The 19,658-nt window shown below is 40.2% G+C and overlaps 3 protein-coding genes across 5 annotated transcripts; 2 read left to right on the top strand and 1 right to left on the bottom strand.

Annotated features, from left to right (window-relative positions):
- Positions 1 to 129: 129 nt before the first annotated feature.
- ttc5 (tetratricopeptide repeat domain 5) lies at positions 130 to 4,818 on the top strand. Its single transcript, XM_027134406.2, has 10 exons — positions 130 to 267; positions 1,097 to 1,229; positions 1,653 to 1,864; positions 2,064 to 2,217; positions 2,800 to 2,891; positions 2,992 to 3,048; positions 3,354 to 3,500; positions 3,673 to 3,887; positions 4,041 to 4,185; positions 4,480 to 4,818. Exons 1-10 carry the CDS (start codon positions 202 to 204, stop codon positions 4,597 to 4,599), a joined length of 1,341 nt encoding a protein of 446 aa, XP_026990207.2. The 5' UTR covers positions 130 to 201; the 3' UTR covers positions 4,600 to 4,818.
- Positions 4,819 to 5,267: 449 nt separating this feature from the next.
- Positions 5,268 to 9,937, bottom strand: LOC113635151 (E3 ubiquitin-protein ligase CCNB1IP1). 2 transcript variants are annotated; one of them, XM_027134407.2, is made up of 5 exons: positions 9,778 to 9,937; positions 9,191 to 9,489; positions 6,788 to 6,934; positions 6,503 to 6,668; positions 5,268 to 5,590 (listed from the first exon to the last, which is right to left on the bottom strand). In XM_027134407.2, exons 2-5 carry the CDS (start codon positions 9,485 to 9,487, stop codon positions 5,424 to 5,426), a joined length of 777 nt encoding a protein of 258 aa, XP_026990208.2. In that variant the 5' UTR covers positions 9,488 to 9,489; positions 9,778 to 9,937; the 3' UTR covers positions 5,268 to 5,423. The 2 variants fall into 2 exon arrangements, with proteins under 2 accessions (XP_026990208.2, XP_026990209.2); XM_027134408.2 differs by having other exon boundaries at positions 9,782 to 9,861.
- A 544-nt stretch (positions 9,938 to 10,481) lies between these two features.
- Positions 10,482 to 19,642, top strand: si:ch211-212k18.5 (sal-like protein 4). Of its 2 annotated transcripts, none has more exons than XM_027134403.2 (3): positions 10,482 to 10,805; positions 14,002 to 17,279; positions 17,471 to 19,642. In XM_027134403.2, the coding sequence occupies exons 1-3, from the start codon at positions 10,787 to 10,789 to the stop codon at positions 17,708 to 17,710; spliced, it is 3,537 nt and encodes a 1,178-aa protein (XP_026990204.2). In that variant the 5' UTR covers positions 10,482 to 10,786; the 3' UTR covers positions 17,711 to 19,642. The 2 variants fall into 2 exon arrangements, with proteins under 2 accessions (XP_026990204.2, XP_026990203.2); XM_027134402.2 differs by lacking the exon at positions 10,482 to 10,805 and adding an exon at positions 10,989 to 11,674 and having other exon boundaries at positions 17,471 to 19,641.
- The last annotated feature ends 16 nt before the right edge of the window (positions 19,643 to 19,658 follow it).

The raw sequence follows: 19,658 nt of genomic DNA, 5'->3' as shown, positions 1-19,658 counted from the left end.
AATACCGTGTTATTGAAACAGATCTAAATGCTTTTTTATTATTATTATTATCATCAAATCTGTCAAGTTAAATCGTTAAAACATTATAAAATGATGTCTCTCAAAACAGAAATGACAACAAACGTGAACAAAACGTCATTATGCGTGTTAGCCTCCTGACCGGAAGTCGCAGTCTGGAGTTCCGGCTTTTCCTGTCTAAAGATGGCTGAAGTGGATAACGATGGTGAACACAAAACATCTGATAAAGACGATTTGCACTCACTAAAGGTAGGAACTTCTTATATAATCGCTATGAGCAGGTTGTCCTCGTTCGTATTTAAAGTGAATAAGTCTAGACTGATAGCTAACTTGCTAGTTGTGGTAGTTTAGACAGTTGATGCTTAGCCTCCCGTCTATCACCATAACAACGACAACATGGCTTACTAGCAACAATAACTACTACAGGGAACAGTGATGTGGAGATATCTGTCAAGGGAGATAGCTGTGGTTGTGTCAGGAGTGCGATTGTGATCCCAAATATATCTACAATGTAATTGTTTGACTTATTTAGTATATGTGTACTGTGAAGTGTAGTTTCTTGTTTCTGGACCATTACACTATATGGATAAAAGTGGACACCTGACCATCACACCCTTATGTGTGTTTTGAACGTACACCAAGACAAATCCCTGATACTGATTCTGGAGTTTTAGTCCCGATTTGTTATTATAGCGTCCACAATTCAGCACAGGCTTTTCGATAGATCTTGGAGTCTTCATTCAGCCACAAGAGCATTAGTGATGTAGAGATATTTCTGTTCATCCCATAAGTGTGTGGTTGAGGTCAGGGCTCTGTGCTGAACACTCAGGTTCTTTCACAATGACGTCAGCAAACCATGTTTTCTTGGATCTCAGTTTGTAGGCATTGTCATGCTGGAACAGGTTTGAACCCCTTAGTGAACTCTTAGTGCTTCTGCATAGAGACATCTAATATAATTTTAGCGAAGGCTGGATAGTATGTTGGATATATATATATATATATATATATATAACATACATACATACATGCAAGAGTTAAAACACAAAATTATGCTAAATATATTTGTGTTGTTTTTCAGGAACTTGTAGATGGACTCTATCACTTTAGGGATCATTATTTTGAGACACACAGTGTGGAAGATGCTAGCAGAAAACTGAATGATGTTAAAGAAGAGATGAATAAGACATTACAGAAGCTGGAGGAGAAGGAAGGTGTGTTTAATTTATACCCACGTTTTGAGTTTTGAAAGCAAGTGTAAGATTCCAGTGGTGCCAAAAATGTTACCTATCACGTACACGCTTGTTCTATTATTTAGTCTGGTTGAATTTTGATTCTACAAAATGCAGCAAATGATTATCATTGTTGATTATGCATAATAGTAATCATCATAGTGATCATAAATCAAATCACATCACATGACATGATTAATACTTGATCATGATTATCAGAGTAGTAATATCAAACTGTATGCAGCCTTATAAAGCAAAAAACAAGATGTGATTTAAAATCTATTATAGTGTCAATAGATGGGGTGATTTTTTTTTGTAAAAAGGAGGTATGTTTAAGACTTTCATTAGAATATGAAAATACATAATAGATTTTACCATTCAAATGCACATATATCCTCATCCTAGATCTCTACAAAAATAGTGCTCAGTTTTTGCTCCTGCGAGGCCGATGTCAGAACGTAGCTCCACAGTTCAGTCAGGCAGCAGAAGAGAACCTATCAAAGGCAGTAAAACTGGATCCAGGCCTGGTGGAGGCATGGAATACACTAGGCGAGCAGTACTGGAAGAAAGGTGACTTGATTGCCGCAAAGACCTGTTTTACTGGAGCACTGCAGCAGGTATGTGTGAGAGAAAACATGAATGAAGCAAAGTGGGCTTTTAGACAGATCTTTTAGGCTTTTAGGCAGATCTGTATACAGTCTGTTAATATAAAATGAAGAAATGTTAATATATGATATTTAATTCCACATAACAAAGTCAAGTTTGAACGTCAATCTGTGACTTTACAGATTTCTGCAATCTCTGTCCTTTTTTCAGAGCAAAAATAAAGTATCCTTGCGAAACCTTTCTATGGTGCTGAGGCAGTTGCCCCCAGAAGGGGGCACTCAGGAGCAAGGCAAGCGTATTATAGAGAGTGTGGATCTGGCAAGGCAGGCTGTGCAGCTGGATGTCTCAGATGGAACGTCCTGGTGTAAGTTTGTTTCAATTAATGGGCTAAAAAAATTATGGACATTTACCATATACATATAATTTTGCTTTTTTACACATACACACACAAACAATATCTCTTTATCTTTAGGTGTATATGTGTGTGTCTAAACTACTGTGCAAAATTACACCCCAATTTGTCTTTATAGGCCTTTTTCTTTAAAGTACTGTCATTTTCCTTGCACAAAATGAGACTACTGGTGCAGTAAAAAAAAAAAAAAGGTTTATAATGCCAAATAAAGACTTTATAGGTTTGTATTATTATTATTATATTTATTTATTTATTTTTAATAGAAATCTTAGTTCTAATTTAAAAAAGAATTTTGAAAACATTTAAGTGCTTTATTGCATATTTGATTACAGCTTTTCTTTACACATGTCTAAGAATTCGGCACAGTATTGTGTGTGTGTTTGTGATGTCATTTAGCTTTACAACTGGATGTTGATGCCGTAATATCTTATAACGTAGTGTGAATGATTTGAATGAATTATAAAAATAAAAACATAAGATGGCAAATGTATTCAGTAAAATTGAAATAAATAAAATGAATCCTTTCCTGAGCAGACATCTTAGGGAATGCATACATCTCCTTGTTCTTCAGCAGTGGACAAAATCCTCAGATGTCTCAGCAAGCTCTTAGTGCCTATTCGCAAGCTGTGAGTAGACCCACACTGGATAGATTATTCAAGGGCCATTGTATTCTGTATATTTCTATTGATTATCTTGCTAATTGTATGTATTGTTTGTTTGTTTCAGGAGAAAATTGACAAAGCATCTGCCTTAAATGCCGATCTGCACTTCAATCGGGCCACGGTGATTCTCTTGTTTCTTTTGTTGTTGTGCTCTTTCAAACCGATGATCCATTTATTCAGATTAACTCCAAACTACAAAGTGAGCCTGGCGCTGCATAATGAGCAAAGTTTTAGTGGCAGTATTTAGGTTTTGCCTCAATTTATTCAGTAAACATGCTGTAAGGTTACTGTAAATCATTTAGAAACTCCAGTGGACCTCTAATTTTTGCTTTTAAATAATCATTTTAGCTTAAACTATATTAGAGCAATTGATTTGCCGGCCTGAAATTGGCTTATTGACTTTTATTTCTGATTTTTCTACATTAGCTGTTCCAGTATGAGGAAATGTTCAGTTCAGCTTTGGCTGGATACAGTCGAGCTGCAGCTCTCGATCCCAGCTGGGAGGAATCTACTGAAAGAGAGAAGCTTTTGTTGAAATACTTAGACCAAATAACCAGTCTTTTGGAGAATAAGGTGAGTGTTGGGGAAAATGTTGTAACAACATATATTTAAAGCATTCATTTTGCCAGTGGTTTTCATAGTAGATGAAAGCAGAATGCAATTAATGAGGACAGGTAGTAGGTATGTTTGGCTGTTGAGATATTATTACTACATGGTGATATCTTCTTCTGTCTTTTTCCCTCAGGGGAAAGTAAAAGCACGGCGCTTGCGTAACATGCTCTCCTCCCTGAATGTGTCTGCTTTGGGTCCGTGTTCTTCGCCTCAATATCGCTCCCCGACAGGCCGCATCGGAAGCCTGGAGCTCCGTAGTTTCGCTGCTCTTACACATGGTCATAATTCTGGTGTTGCAGCTATGGGAAAGGTCATTTTCAGCCTGGCTACGGAGGGCCGCATGGCCTTGTGAGTGAATTTCTAAACAATTAGCAAACAATTTAGGATTGTTTTTTCCCAAGATGTAATTAACAAACTAAATAGTTTCTGTTGACTGTCCTTGCATGTTATCTGTAACCTTCTGTGTTGTGATATTTCATATTTATCTTTTTGTCCTTGTAGTACATTTGGTGTGGTGGACGGCGAAGAGACTTGTTATGTGGTCATGGTTTATAACATAGCTGACGGCTGGGGTGTGTTAATCGGCGACACGGTGGTTATTCCTGAACCACAAGTCAAACGACACAGCATAACACACAATGATAAGGTACATGCACTCATTCACTACTGCACACCTCCTGATGTTGTGTTCTAGGGATGCACCGTGTTCATACGCAATATATAATAATAAGAAAAATCCATAAAGTGCAACAGAACAACATGAATGCATCCAGCTTAAGTGTGATTTTGCCTAATCTTCCACTAATGTAGCTCTGCAGTTGCAGTGTGTCAGTCACAAGCTAAATCTTAAAAAAAAAAAAAAAAGTCTGTGCATCACCCTTGTATAGAACATGTTCCATATGGAACCGGTCACTTACGTCTCTAAACTTTCTTCTTGCAGTCTTATGATTTCCGCAGTATACGTGTGGACTCTCCTCTACTACTTATTGTGAATGGGAAGAGACAAGCGACGCAAAGTCAAACAGCGACTTCAGTCAGTTACAAACCACACTCTGAATGAACGAGTGTAAAGAGAGCAGACAATGGAGCAGACCATTTTCATTTTTGGTTGTACATAGTGTGTAACATTTTGTTTAGTTGAATATATTTGTACATATTTATTTTTTATTTTCACCTATCCTTGTGTGTGTTTTTGTAAAAAAAAAAGAAAAAAAAAAAGATTCAGATGCCTGATCCTCAACTAAGATAATAAAACTTTCCCGTTGGTGCTCCTAAAATACTTAAGAACCTGTGATGTTTTATACAATGTGCTGTTATCTTGTTAAATATACCTAAAGTCTGACATGCATAACATTCTCGAAATACAAGGAGAGGAGACAGCAGAGATTACATCAGACTTCTGAATTCTAACTAGCTGTGAGACAAACTCACAATTATCACCATAAAAACGGTTACATTGCCCAGTTAAAATTTCTGCTTTCACACACAAAGAATGTGGGGGGGGGGAAGTTTGGTGCAGGTGCTAAACTAGCATACTTGCAGTCCTAATTGTATTAAGCTGCACAAAGCCCCCACACACATTATAGCCACAGAGAGAAATAAAAGACAGCAGGAGAGAAGAACGTTGAAATCAGTTCACTCCTGCTTGAGTTGACCTAGAATAATAATTTAAATATATACAACTTGTTATAAGATTACAACGCAAATGAGTGGCTGACACTTGTTAAGACCAGTCCAAACAGCTTTATTATCTACTACTATAAACTACTTTGCAATGAACAAATTGTGAGCAAATTATAGCAAACTGAACATGAAAGAATTCAAAGACGAAGTAAAACAAAATATTGGAAAAAATAAAGATGCATACAGTCTGTTTTTATGCAGTTAGTTTTTCTTTATATAGGAATGCCCTTTCTCTCTTGGTGGAGAGCTAAACTGGAAAAAGCTTTTGAAGCCCTCTGGTTCTAGGAAAGAAGGGAAGAGCTTGTCACCTTCTGGACCCACAGCTAAGAAAGGAGAAGTGGTGTGAGATGAGTGCTGTCTAATTATTCCTGGAGGGAGCAAGTTTAGAGACCAACATTAGTCTTATCAGCCACATGAGTACTTTGCTCTATATTACAGAAAAATGGTCCAATTTACTTACAAAGCTGGGCAGGTATGTATAAAAATGCTCAGAATTAAATTTTGGTTTAATGCATTGAAACATTCTTAGAAACCAGTACATTTGATTCTATACTTATGGATATCTAAGAGTGGGAGCAATATACAAAAGATTTTTCAGGGAATTTTAAAATAGTGAGTATTTAAGAACCTGTTTCTGTGTTTCTCAACCCCTTAAGAGCGGAAACTATGTTGCAGCACAGAATGAAACATCTAAATCATTATTAAGTAAATATTTGTGCCACTTCACAGCACTCTGCTGTGTTCTGACAGCTACCATAGCGAGCATTAACCTTTTCAGCATTTTGTGCTACAGTGGCCCATATTTGGGATTGGACCCGGTGATCTAACCTACTCTCTCCATGCGCATTAACATGCCTTGGTGACTCATCACCCTGTCACTAGTTGTCCTTTCTTTGGCCCACTTTTGGTATGTACTAACCACTTCATGCCAAGATGCCCTGACTAAGTCGTTTAGCCATATAATTTGGCCCTTGCCAGTCACTCAGATCCTTACACTTGCTTGTTTTTCCTGCTTCCAACTGACCTTTCACTTTTTGCCTAATATAACCCACCCCTTGACAGAATAATGTTATTCACTACACCTGTCAACATTAAATGGTTTTAATGTTGTTATTGTATATGGTATATTTAAGACATGTCTTAGTGGCTTATAAAACATGACCAGTTTACTATGTGTTTTTCAACTTTAGCATTACAGATGTAATAGCTGGTGATTCCTGTCAATTTTTTTCAGTGCCTGTACCTCCTCCTTTTTCACTTAACCAAACCTTACCACTCACCAGAGGGGAACACATGAGCAGCCAGGTTCGGTCCGTCCTTCTCAGACGCCTCCATGGTGCGTAGCCTCAAAGTCTCAAACAGCCCCTGTAGCTTCTGATATTGCCTGTTTCTCTTCATCAGAAGTTCTGAAACTTCACTATATTTTCGCTTATATTCTTCCAGCCTCTGAATAAAGGGAGAGAAATGCTTCACAAACTGCAAGCAAAGCTAAAACCTGCTTTATTTTCGCCAGCACATAAAAAAATCTACTAGGTTTTAATATTCGAGAATGATAGAGTAATAACCTTATTGAGTGATGCTATCTCTTCACGCAATGCATTGAGCTCAAGCTCTTTGGATTGGTGCTGCTGTGCCATCACCTTCTCCATTTGGCCAACTTGCACTTCTGCTCTGGACAAACTATACTCCATAAGCAACCTTTCTTGGTTTACCTAAAGCACATAAATCCGGAAGTATATCAAGCACAGACTCAGATGGTTGTCGTTTCCACTAACATGCCTTTCAATAAAATAAAATTTAATAGCTAACCATTAAAACAGTTGAATTTACAGAACAGTCACTTAATGCCAGGGCTCTATAATTTCTTTGCGGGGGAAAAAAATCCACGATTTTCAAATTTCTCCCCCAAACTTTTCAAACTTTATGTGATGTACAGTACAGACCAAAAGTTTGGACACACCTTCTCATTCAAAGAGTTTTCTTTATTTTCATGAAAATTGTAGATTCACACTGAAGGCATCAGAACTATGAATTAACATGTGGAATTATATACATAACAAAAAAGTGTGAAACAACTGAAAATATGTCATATTCTAGGTTCTTCAAAGTAGCCACCTTTTGCTTTGATTACTGCTTTGCACACTCTTGGCATTCTCTTGATGAGCTTCAAGAGGTAGTCACCTGAAATGGTTTTCACTTCACAGGTGTGCCCTGTAAGGTTTAATAAGTGGGATTTCTTGCCTTATAAATGGAGTTGGGATCATCAGTTGCGTTGTGGTATCAGGTGAATACACAGCTGATAGTCCTACCGAATAGACTGTTAGAATTTGTATTATGGCAAGAAAAAAGCAGCTAAGTAAAGAAAAATGAGTGGCCATCATTACTTTAAGAAATGAAGGTCAGTCAGTCCGAAAAATTGGGAAAACTTTGAAAGTGTCCCCAAGTGCAGTCACAAAAACCATCAAGCGCTACAAAGAAACTGGCTCACATGCGGACCGCCCCAGGAAATGAAGACCAAGAGTCACCTCTGCTGCGGAGGATAAATTCATCCGAGTCACCAGCCTCAGAAATCGCAGGTTAACAGCAGCTCAGGTTAGAGACCAGGTCAATGCCACACAGAGTTCTAGCAGCAGACACATCTCTAGAACAACTGTTAAGAGGAGACTGTGTGAATCAGGCCTTCATGGTTGAATATCTGCTAGGAAACCACTGCTAAGGACAGGCAACAAGGAGAAGAGACTTGTTTGGGCTAAAGAACACAAGGAATGGACATTAGACCAGTGTAAATCTGTGCTTTGATCTGATGAGTCCAAATTTGAGATCTTTGGTTCCAACCACCATGTCTTTGTGCGATGCAGAAAAGGTGAACGGATGGACTCTACATGCCTGGTTCCCATGTAGAGGTGTGGAGGAGGAGGTGTGATGGTGTGAGGGTGCTTTGCTGGTGACACTGTTGGGGATTTATTCAAAATTGAAGGCATACTGAACCAGCATGGCTACCACAGCATCTTGCAGCGGCATGCTATTCCATCCGGTTTGCGTTTAGTTGGACCATCATTTATTTTTCAACAGGACAATGACCCCAAACACAGCTCCAGTCTGTGTAAGGGCTATTTGACCATAAAGGAGAGTGATGGGGTGCTGCGCCAGATGACCTGGCCTCCACAGTCACCGGACCTGAACCCAATCGAGATGGTTTGGGATGAGCTGGACAGCAGAGCGAACGCAAAAGGGCCAACAAGTGCTAAGCATCTCTGGGAACTCCTTAAAGACCATTTCAGGTGACTACCTATTGAAGCTCATCAAGAGAATGCCAAGAGTGTGCAAATCAGTAATCAAAGCAAAAGGTGGCTACTTTGAAGAACCTAGAATATGACATTTTCAGTTGTTTCACACTTTTTTGTTATGTATATAATTCCACATGTGTTAATTCATAGTTTTGATGCCTTCAGTGTGAATCTACAATTTTCATAGTCATGAAAATAAAGAAAACTCTTTGAATGAGAAGGTGTGTCCAAACTTTTGGTCTGTACTGTATATTACGGACACAGTTTTAGTGCAGATCTAAAGACAACTAATTTAGAACCTGTAGGTTGTGTGTTTTACTTTGACACCAGAATACTTTTGCCAAAATGTTTCCAAGTTTAAACCCTAAATTTCTGGTGTTTCCTCCAGGTTCTCCAGTTTCCACCAACCTCCCAAGGTGGGCAAACCTGGTGTATTTTGATTGTAACTGAACCCCAATCCAGTTTGTATTCCCATTAAACTCTGGGTCCACTACAGCTCTATACGGGATTAATCAGTTGCTGACGTTTATGAAGTAACTTTCAGGGTTTTCTTGTCTCCAGGTCTGGGCATCTATAAACAACATATTTGTCCTGGTTTATACACTTTCTAGAAATTAAGTTGATGGTGTTTGTGTGTGTATTGTGCTCAGCTGTAAGTGTTATCTTGAACACAAAGCGAACCTGGTATGTCCAAAAGGCCAGTGCTCGATGGCTGATATCCAGAATGGTCTCAGGTCGCATTCCGACCAAAACCATGGCCTTGTACTGCTCTGACGGCGCCAGCTCAGTGCGCACGATGTCCAGCTTTCCTGACAGGGCAGAAGAACAGGCAGGGCAAATAGCCGGAGTTCGGCTGAACTCACCAGAGCCGTGTCGATCACAGAAGATATGAGAGCAGGCCGTCACCCAGCCAAAGCCACTCAACTTGCCCCGACACTTTGGGAAATTACACATCAGGCTGTACTCGTTCACAGACATGGCTAAAATATGAGTAAACGGCAAAAAAGACAGAAAGCACAATTGCGAGTTTAACTATATTGGCACTCAATATATGTTTCTTCATAGTTACCCAGAAAACGATTATTTTGGAGCTAGCCGCTAATCACCTAGCATGCTAATAATACACTGCTAGTTGTTTAGAGTAAATTAGACAACATACAACGGTTTAATTACACATCCTTCATCTATCTATGTTATACCGCGTGTGTTTTTGAGACTCGTTTAATAAATTGAGGGAACATACGTCCTTTTAGAGAAGACTTAATTACCTACAAAACCGTTAGAAGGTTAGCGAGTATTTGGCGCTTGGGCAAAGTTGGGTCCTCGTTATGGTGCGTTCACAAGCTACGTGAATTTCTGTGAATGTAAGTAGTACAGAACAATTACAATAAGTGAGATTGGGGAAAAAACTGTGATCATAAGTGTCTGTTGTTTTGTTTTGTTTTTTTCCTCATAACCTTTTGGTCACTGTAAAGAAATCGAAAATTAGTTGTGGGCGGAAATGTAATTTTTATTTATTTAAAAATGTAGATATAGTATGTAGTTGTCACAGATTAAGCCGAAAACACGACTACACTTGCGTATGTTAGCTTTTTTTCTATTAAGTGCATTTGTACATTGCAGGAAAACGTTAGACAGACACTAATGTAAAAAACAAGTAGCCAAGCTTAGCGGTGTACATTAACGCGAAGCCTTTATGATTACAACGTAACGATGAAGATCCGATGAACGCGTAAAGGCAGCATGCTTTTAATATGATTGGACTGATCAGGACCAACGTTGCAGTGCTGTGAATGCGCTCGCGCGCCCTCGCCACGGTCGGCGCTTATGTAACCTTTCAAACATCATGAAATTTTTATTCCAACTACACCTCCTACCCCATCCTTAGCACTTTGCTTGCTAAGGGTTCAAAACGCACTCTGAATAAACAGGCTAAAGTGATAGATAAACTCACAGAGCGGCTTCAGGGGGTCTATGTACAAATTAGTTAGGATGGATATGTGTGTGCTGCATCTAATTAAAAATGGCTTTTCCCTTCATCACTCCTCCACGTGGTGTATGGGAATACAGGCGGGGTGAAAGGGAGGCATTGTGCAAGGCAGCAATGGATCCCGGGGTGCAGAAAGAAAGATGCTCACTCAACTGTGTCCAGGTCGCCTTTGTTGGAAATTCCCTTCCATTCACTGGCTTTTAAATAGAGCTCCACATATGCGGACACACTGAGGATGTGACGGGAGGTCGATTCTCCTATAACTTCACTCACAGTTATAAACGAACATGAGTGAACTGATTACAAGTATGTAGTTTAAAGCATGTGGTTTTTCTTGCAAAGTTGCTTTCTGTTTTTAGTACATGGATATCTAAGTCTTTATTATTATTATTATTATTATTATTATTATTATTATTATTATTATTAATTATCCGTCAGTAACTAACAGTGCATTCTTTGCATCTTTGGGCTACCATTTATTTGTTTGTTGGTTAGGTTTCTTTAATGGTGCTGGTGCTTAAATGGTTGCATACACTCCAAATTACAGAGTGTGGTTAATTCTATGAATCTATTTTTGCTTGCTGACAGTAAAGAGACTGCCTTTAATTGCTTTGATGGTGTGAGAAATGTGATGCGAGGGATCAGGAGAGAAAAAGAGACGGTGTTCCATGCTATTGAAATGCAAATGTTAGTAAAGAACAAGGAGAGATTGTGTGTGTGCGTGTATGTGTGTGTGTGTTTGGGAGTAAGGGGTACATGCACAGCGTGCAAGTTTGAGAAAGAGGGGACTTGTTGAGGAAATAACACCACGCGCACTCGCCAGATCGACGCGCCGCATCGGACGTCACGGTCGCTGCTCCGCGATCAGTGCGCGCGTGAACTTTTATCGATTTGTTTCACGAATTTAAAACAGCTATACGCGTCCGACTTTACGTTCATGTCGCCTGCATTCGGCGTGTGTGGTGGCTGAGGATTTATAGTCGCGTTCTCGACTTTTACTGTCGCTCTTACTGACAAATTCACGACACCGCGAAACCTCGAGGAGACTCGTTGACTCCGGCTGATGATCCCGTCATTCGTCGAGCTCTGGCCGTGAATCATGTCGCGCCGAAAGCAGAAACGACCCCAGCAGCTCGTTAACGCGGATCCGGGGGGCACGTGCATGGCATCACAAGGTGAGAGATTTATTGGCGTCTTGCAACCGAGTGCATTAATAGGCGCCACAGCAGCAAGGAAAATAAATAAACGGAAATCATTGTTGTCTTAGCGGAATACACAATCCTGTCTGTGATACATAATATTTATCACTGGCCTGTATACTGTCATATTTCTAACTAATAAATCCCATTGAATTATAACCTACAATTAGATCTAAAATTATTAAAGCAAACAAACAAACAGACTTGAATGAATGTTACGGCTACGTTAGTTTCAGGTTACATAAAAAAAGTTTTAAAGTTTACAGAACGTTTCTGTAGCAGCGCTGAAATTTTTTAAGCAAAATATAAGGTTCCTATATCCTCAGGGAATGTTTCTAAAAAATAAAATAGCATGAAGACGTAAATCACTGCATCCATTTTATATCTTAAACTCGTTCTGCCATGTAGCTAAACTAACTATGCCTACTTTGAGTTCGCAGAGATTGTGCACTTTGTGCCAAATCAACTTGAAATGATTATTTTTATTTTTTTTATTTTGATCAGCACAACTTTGATGACATCATATCACAGATGTGAGAAAGAACCCAGGACTCACAGTTGGTCCCATTTTGCTTGGTACCACACAAGCACTGGATATGGTTAATTACATTAGTTCCATTTTGGCTTATATTCAAAACCCGGGGAAAAGTTCTGGCTATTTATTGGACCATATATTGGATATTGGATCAAAGTGCTTCAAGTCTAACCTTTATAACTCTAAACTGTACCATTTTTGGCTGTACCCTGCTATCTGGGTAGCAACAGCTAAGTAATGGCTGTAGTGTGTGATTCTGTTGTATGCAGTGAGTGGGGTCATTGTTCAGGAGATTCTGCTCAGATTTCTGCAGTGTATACGGTACCTGATCATCCTGTGGCTAAGCAATAGCTTACATTTTGTTTTTGAAAGAAGATTGGATGTTTTTTCTTCTTCTCAGAAAAAAACCCCAAAATGCCAGAGGGTTGGTTTTAACCATTGTTTAACTATAGTCATTACTTTGACGTGCATCATTCAGGGGCCATAACTGTGTTATCTTCTTAATAGTACCAATTTTCCAAGAGACTTCCAGCATTCTCTGCTTGACTGCTGGGGGTCTTTTATTCATTTAGAAAACTTTACTATTCACTGTGAATAAGGTGCAGGCTGTGGGGAGGGGAAGAAGGGGTTTTTGGGTAAAGATTAATCTCTCCTCTTTCTATTCTCTTTTTCCTCTCTCTCTCTTATTCTGTTCCCTTGTGCTCCCCTACACTCTACTCAGTCAGTAAACCCCCACTCCCTTGATTCTATTCACCACATAGCCTTACTCAGTTGGGGGTTCCATTGGGTAGGATGCAGATGGGTAAAGAATTTCTCAAACATACAGGACTAATAAAGGTGTGTTTTATCAATTCAGTACCTGACTTGGCTGACATGGTTTGGCTGAATCCGTTTAAATTTAGTAAATTATTTATTTAGAATTTACAGGTATGTTGACATAAAACTGTTTACAGTTATTCAAAGTGCACTGGAGAGTAGGGTAGTCTGTCACTCAGCTTTCCAATTCCCAACCCCCGTCTTTATTTTTGTTCTGTCTGCTGAAGATTCTGAAAGAATTTGACCTCTGGGTTCTAGAGGTCATATCAACTGGCCAATCAGGGCATGAAGATAGTGACCAAAAGCCATAGTATAGTCTGACCTGTGACCTTGTGTCAGGAGAAGGATGAATGAAGAGATGAAAGACAGAACTGATGGAAAAAGTGCTAGGTTAAGAGGGTTATGGGGTTGTTGTGGCGATACCCATTGTCCTCTGCAATGTGTTACCATAGCAGCAAGGTGGTCAGAGGCATGTGGCAGGAGTAAAAAAAAAAAAGGTTGTTCATCAAAGGTTGTTTTACTAATATGTAAGTGGGGATATTTGTGAAAAATGACAAATAAATTAATAAATAAATGATATACATTATATACTGGTGATATACATCAGTATATTTAACCAAAAGGAACATGGTGCATAACTTTCAAACTTAACTCCACCAAACACCTGCAACCTGGATTCATCTGTCAGAATGGAATATGGTTACTAAAATGAAGACAAATTAATATAGATGTCAATCACAAAGTTTGGATGAAATTCTCTAATTACATGTTTGTTATAACTAATTCTTAATTATCTACATTTAGGGAGCTGTTGAACAACTTTGTGTTTAAATGTGTTTAATAATTTAATTTTATAACTACATTATAAGACAATCTTAATCTGCATAAATTACAGTTGTGATATGAGAGGTACACTGTTTAATTCCCATAATTGTATGTTATTGTTTTACAGATAATCAGTTGGCTGTGAAGTCACCATCAAACTCTCTCACTTCAGAACCTACCTCATCTTCCTCATCATCTCCTTCTCCCTCTTCTATCCAAGACTGTCAACCTCCCCTTGCCCCAAGGCCATCACCTGGTGGCCTGCATGCCCCTTCCCTTCCCAATGAAAGTTCATCCCCTCCACACTGGCCTAGCCATATTGTCCCCTACACGACATCTCTTCCCAATACCCATTCTTCTCTCTCTCCAGATTTTCCACATCCTTCCCTGTCTTCCCAGACACACTCCCCTCCTCCTGTCCAGCAGAAGGCCTCCCACATTCCAGTACATCAGCCTCATTCCACTATATCTTCTCCTCAGATGGGTGTCTCAGCCACAACCACCAGTTCATCTTCAGCATCCTCAACATCCCTCAATGCTATACCACTTCCAAGGAGCCCTAATTCCACACATCAAACAACTTCAGGTCTACCAGATGAGGTTCATGTGCCACCTACCCTGGCTGTGCTTTTAGAAGAACTTAGGGTCTTGCAACAGAGGCAGATACACCAAATGCAAATGACTGAGGAAATCTGCAGACAAGTGCTACGTTTGGGTGGAGTAATCACCAACCAAGATACAGCATCCCTGGAAACCCCCCAAAGAACCTCTGAATCTCTCTCACCTTCTCTATCCACCTCTTGTCCTTCCCAAACTACATCCTCTTCCATACCCTCCTCTCTTCCAACACTAATCCCTGAATCTGTTTCAAACCTCAACATGTGTAATATTAATGGTCACAAAGATTCGTATTCCTCTTCATCATCCACACCATCATCTACTGCCTCATCTCTAGTGTCTTCAGGGGCTTCTGTGCTACCTCTTTCTTTGTCATTGGGCATTCCCCGTTACCTCCACGAAAAGTCTCCTAACACATCACTGAGCCAGACCAATACCGTTAGTTACCAAACTCCTTCTCTACTCACCTCTAGCTGCCAGGAGCAGCTGTCACTCAGCTCTGCTGTGGGAGTCTCAGCTGGGTCATTGAGCAACTCAACTGGGCGCCAGCAGCATGTCTGTCGATTTTGTGGTAAAGTTCTGAGTAGTGACTCCTCCTTACAGATTCATCTGAGATCCCATACAGGTGAAAGACCATACCAGTGTCCTGTCTGTCTCAGTCGCTTCACTACACGTGGGAATCTTAAGGCCCACTTTCTGCGCCATCGTGAGCAGAACCCAGAGCTGTCACTTTCTCTACTCCCACCTGCTCTATCAGAGCAGAACCAGTCAGGATCTGGGCTCGTGGCAGTACAGAGACGCAGGAAGCGACGTGCAGAAGATGAAGAGCCTTTTGCGGTTAAAGGTGGGGTGAGTGTACCAGATGGCTTAGCCCTTGGTTTTTTATCTGGCTCATCTTCTCGCCTGTCTTCTTCCTCTCTGCCACTCCCTCCCAGTGTAGATTTAGCTCTCTTGTCCACTGCCCATTCCCTGTTACAGCTTAATCGTGCATCTGCTTCAACAGTAGCATCTGCTTCAGCTGGTATACAGTCGTCTTCTGCATCTACCACCTCCTCTTCATCTTCCTCTGCTATAACGAACCAGTTTAAAGGTGCCAAGCAACAGAGATTTGATGAAAATACTCCTCCACACTCCTCCATACATCCCACTTCTCCATACTCCCTAGCCCACCTTCCCAAGATTCTGTTCCCCTCTGGTCCTTCTCCCCATCACCCTGGCCTGGCCCTTCTGCGGCCTCCTCACCTTCCCTCCCCTCACCCCCAACTAACTTTTCCCTTTTCCCCTTACCCCAAACCCCAATCATCATCTCCCTCTTCTTCCTCTCCATCTTCTTCAACTGCTACTTCTGACACCTGCAAGCTCCAGAGACTGGCACAGAAGCTGGAGAAGCAACCTTCATCAAAACCCTTCAGTGAAGACCAGACTAATGGCAATACTCAAGCTAATGATGTCTCCACCACCACTACCATTAATACTATCTCAGTCTACAGGAGGGAGATGATGTCAGCCTTGGGTCTAAATCCTAATCCCAACAGTGATCTTAGCACTCAGAGCATCTCTGGAGCAATTCCCTCCCTACCATCTCTGGTGCCTAACCAATGTGGAGTATGTCTGCGCGTGCTTAGTTGCCCCAGGGCGCTTCGCCTTCACCAGGCCACTCACCTTGGTGAGCGTCCTTTCCCTTGCAAGCTTTGTGGCCGTTCCTTCTCCACTAAAGGAAGTCTAAGGGCTCATCTCGCTACGCACAGAGCACGTCCGCCAAATACACGCACACAGAACTCGTGTCCACTCTGCCAGCGTAAATTCACCAATGCTGTTGTACTTCAGCATCATATTCGGATGCATCTAGGGGGACAGTTGCCACCAGAGGGCAATGGAGATCTGGGAACAGAGGAACAAGCTGATCAAATGAGCAGTATTGTATTGCCAAAAACCATCCAATCTCTTCCCCTAAATATGAGTATGAGCGTTTCTTCTATTGCTAGCACACTTCAGTCAAGCTCTGTTTCAAAAACTAGCACATCACCTGATGCAGAACATGCTGAAGATTCCACCAAAGATGCATGTGACACACCTGTTAGTCAAGTAAATAAGATAACTAATAAAAACTTAGAGAAGCAAGATCCCACTAGCCCATTTATCAGTGATAACACATCTGCTAATGCCAGTCCTTTAGAAGAAGACCAGGACAATGAGGCAAACCCAAACAGTGCAAGTGATTATAGTCTCAGTGCTCTCAAAGCTCTTCATAATAAGCCTAAAACCTGTCCTTTAGTGACTAAGACTAAAGAGGATGAGGAGAACATTCCTCTTTCCCTCTGTACTAGAACCAGTTCCCAGGAAAATCCTCATCTGATGGTCAGTGAACCAAAATCTAACCCTCGGTCTGCAGCTCTTGATCTTTCTCCGGCTCTCACACCACCATCCAGCCCATCCAATCAGCCTAAATCAGAGCTCAGTGGTACACAGAAGGCAAAGACTGTTAATGAAAAGGGCATGGATTCTGAGCTCAGTGAAGGACGTGAATCACTGGCGTCAATAGTCACTAATGGAACAATAGAGGAGGAGAGTGAAAACACAATGCCTAGGGATGCTCAAAACTCTAAGAGAAAGGAAGGGGTTATCAAACCCACAGAGATAAATCATGGAAATTGGGTTGAAGATGAAGCAGAAACTGATATGACCCGAGCAGTTACTTCAGTGATTCCACCACAGCCTGCTCGTTCTGAGAAGCCCTACAGCTGTTTGCACTGTGGCAAAGAATATGCCAGCCGCAGTGGACTAAAGGTAAGGGCTCAGCAAATATCAGTATCTGGCATTGCAATATGTGTTAAAGCTTGGTTTGTAATGATGTCCATAATTGTTATAAAACAATACATTTTACTAGTATATTGTAGGTGCTACAACTGAGCAACTAAATGATTTATTATTATGTGGACCATGAGAATCAAGCTTTGTGTGTGTGTGTTTCTTTTTAGGGACACATGAAAACCCACAGCGGAGGAATGACCAATGAGCTGCATGCATCAGTTGTTCCACAGACGTCAGAGGGAAATTATAAAGACACTATGGAGGCTAATCCTAATACTTCTCGTGTAAACTTGCAAGAAGACATAGAAAATGAGAGAGAAAACACTTCAGAAAAATCTCTCTTAAAAGAGGATTCACTGGATACTGCTCGTTCAGATGGAGAACAGGAACCTGAGGACAGGACATAAAAGAATGTAAAAAACTGCAGAGACATAATGTTTGTCAGTTTTTAATCAAACATTTTTACTATTCTTGTGTTAGATGTAGCTCTTAATGTAGATTAATAGTAATTCTGTTAACATTGTAATATTAGTGCCTTTTTCTGAAGACAAGGAAATGCTGATTTACACAAAGCATGTTTGATATCTGATTTCAGCATTCTTAGAATCAGGATCAATGGTTGAAAAAATTGTGGTATTTGTATATTACAAATTGTACAATATATTAATCTGTGGCCTTTTACAATAGATATAATGCCAACATAGGTAGGTGTATTTGTAGACAAAAAGGATTTGCAGACCATATAATTTCATCAACCCTGGTCCGCTCTGTAGAGGTGGACAAAAATGGAAGCTTTTCTATCCCTTCACTGTAACCATAATGTTTCTGTATGTACTGGATTTTATTCTATGTAGCAGTTCTGCTCTCAACATTTTAAAAAGTCTTTATTAATGATGTCTGATTTCAGTAATGCTATTCTGTAAAATTTAGTGAACCAAGTCTTATAACTTACATATAGTACATTCTCAATATGCAGTTACTGGATTCATTATGCTATCCCTTGTCCATATTTTACTGTAGCATTTTCCAGAGGCAGAGCAACTTGAGTAAACATGATTGACTTGAGCAGTCATGAGAAAGATGATTAAGGTATAAGTAGTATCTTTAGGCTTAGAGATGACATGACCTGTATCTGCAAGCACCCTGATTTCATTTACAGGCTTGTTTGAACATATGGTCTTTTATTTTCTCTCTTGTGTTACTCAAGAAAAAATCTGCCCTTTTTCAGTGCATTGCACTGAACTCTATTTGGCCCACTTAACTTTTTTACTTTGTGTATTCCCCATTGCTGTTGCCTCTATTTTATTTTATTTTTTTTACTTCATTGTTTTGAAGATTAGGAATAAAAGCCGAATGAATGTCATGTCATTCAGATAAATACTTGTGTGATGTGCTTTTATGTGTGTATGTAGGTATGTAGCAAACATGCCAAATATTGTACCTATTATATTGTACAAATGTTAAGTTTTGTGTTGAAAGTCCTAAATTTTTAATTCAACCCAATTTGGTTGAATTACCAAAGAGAAAAGAGAATGACTGCCATAACAGTCATTCTGTCCAGTCTTATAGACTGTGTGTTTGTGTATTCCCAGCCTCAATCCTCTGTGTATCTGCCCCAGAGGTCTTTTGTGTACTTTTTTCATGCCCTTTCAAAGTCTATTTTCTTTCATATGGCTTAGTTCACCAGATCTGTGGTGTGCATGTTGATAGGTGTATGTGTATGCTGTGTGACCATGACTGTGTGTGTGTGTGTGTGTATGCACGAACTTGTGCACTGTGATTGAGTGTGCAGCTGTGGGTACCCCTCCACTCACTCCCTCCCTCCCTCCTCTCTAACACCCTCGTTCTGTGTCATGCTTGCTTTCATATGCTCTCTCTTTCATTTTCTCTTTCATTCTCACTCTTTCAGCCTCTTTCCATCCTCTACTCCTCCCTGTGTAATGGGACTGACACACAGGAAGCTCTAATCCTTGCACAATGATCCCCTTACCCCACCCAAGCGTCTCTGAACCTGCGGCGTGAGGAAGGGGGGCAGTGGGGACCAACCCAGCCAGCTGTCCCCAAAATGCCTCCTAATCCTGCTTCTGCAGAGCCCTTGAAACCATGACAACTGGTAACCAAGGAGAAGAATGTTGAGGTTGAGAGGGAGAGAGACAATGAGACCAAAAAAGGGTTAGAAGTTTGTTCACACACTTTCGGAAGCGACACAAGGCATGTCTCAATCAAAAGTACAGAACAAGAAAAAGACTCATCACTGAATTATTAAAAAAAGATAATAAAAATGCCTTAAGTTAACTTAAGTTATTAAGTAAATGATAAATCCTGATCACATGTTATTTGCTTCCCCCCCCCCCC

Source organism: Tachysurus fulvidraco, chromosome 1 (assembly GCF_022655615.1).
Source record: "Tachysurus fulvidraco isolate hzauxx_2018 chromosome 1, HZAU_PFXX_2.0, whole genome shotgun sequence".
Taxonomy (NCBI): domain Eukaryota; kingdom Metazoa; phylum Chordata; class Actinopteri; order Siluriformes; family Bagridae; genus Tachysurus; species Tachysurus fulvidraco.
This window is presented reverse-complemented; position numbering and strand designations above follow the sequence as displayed.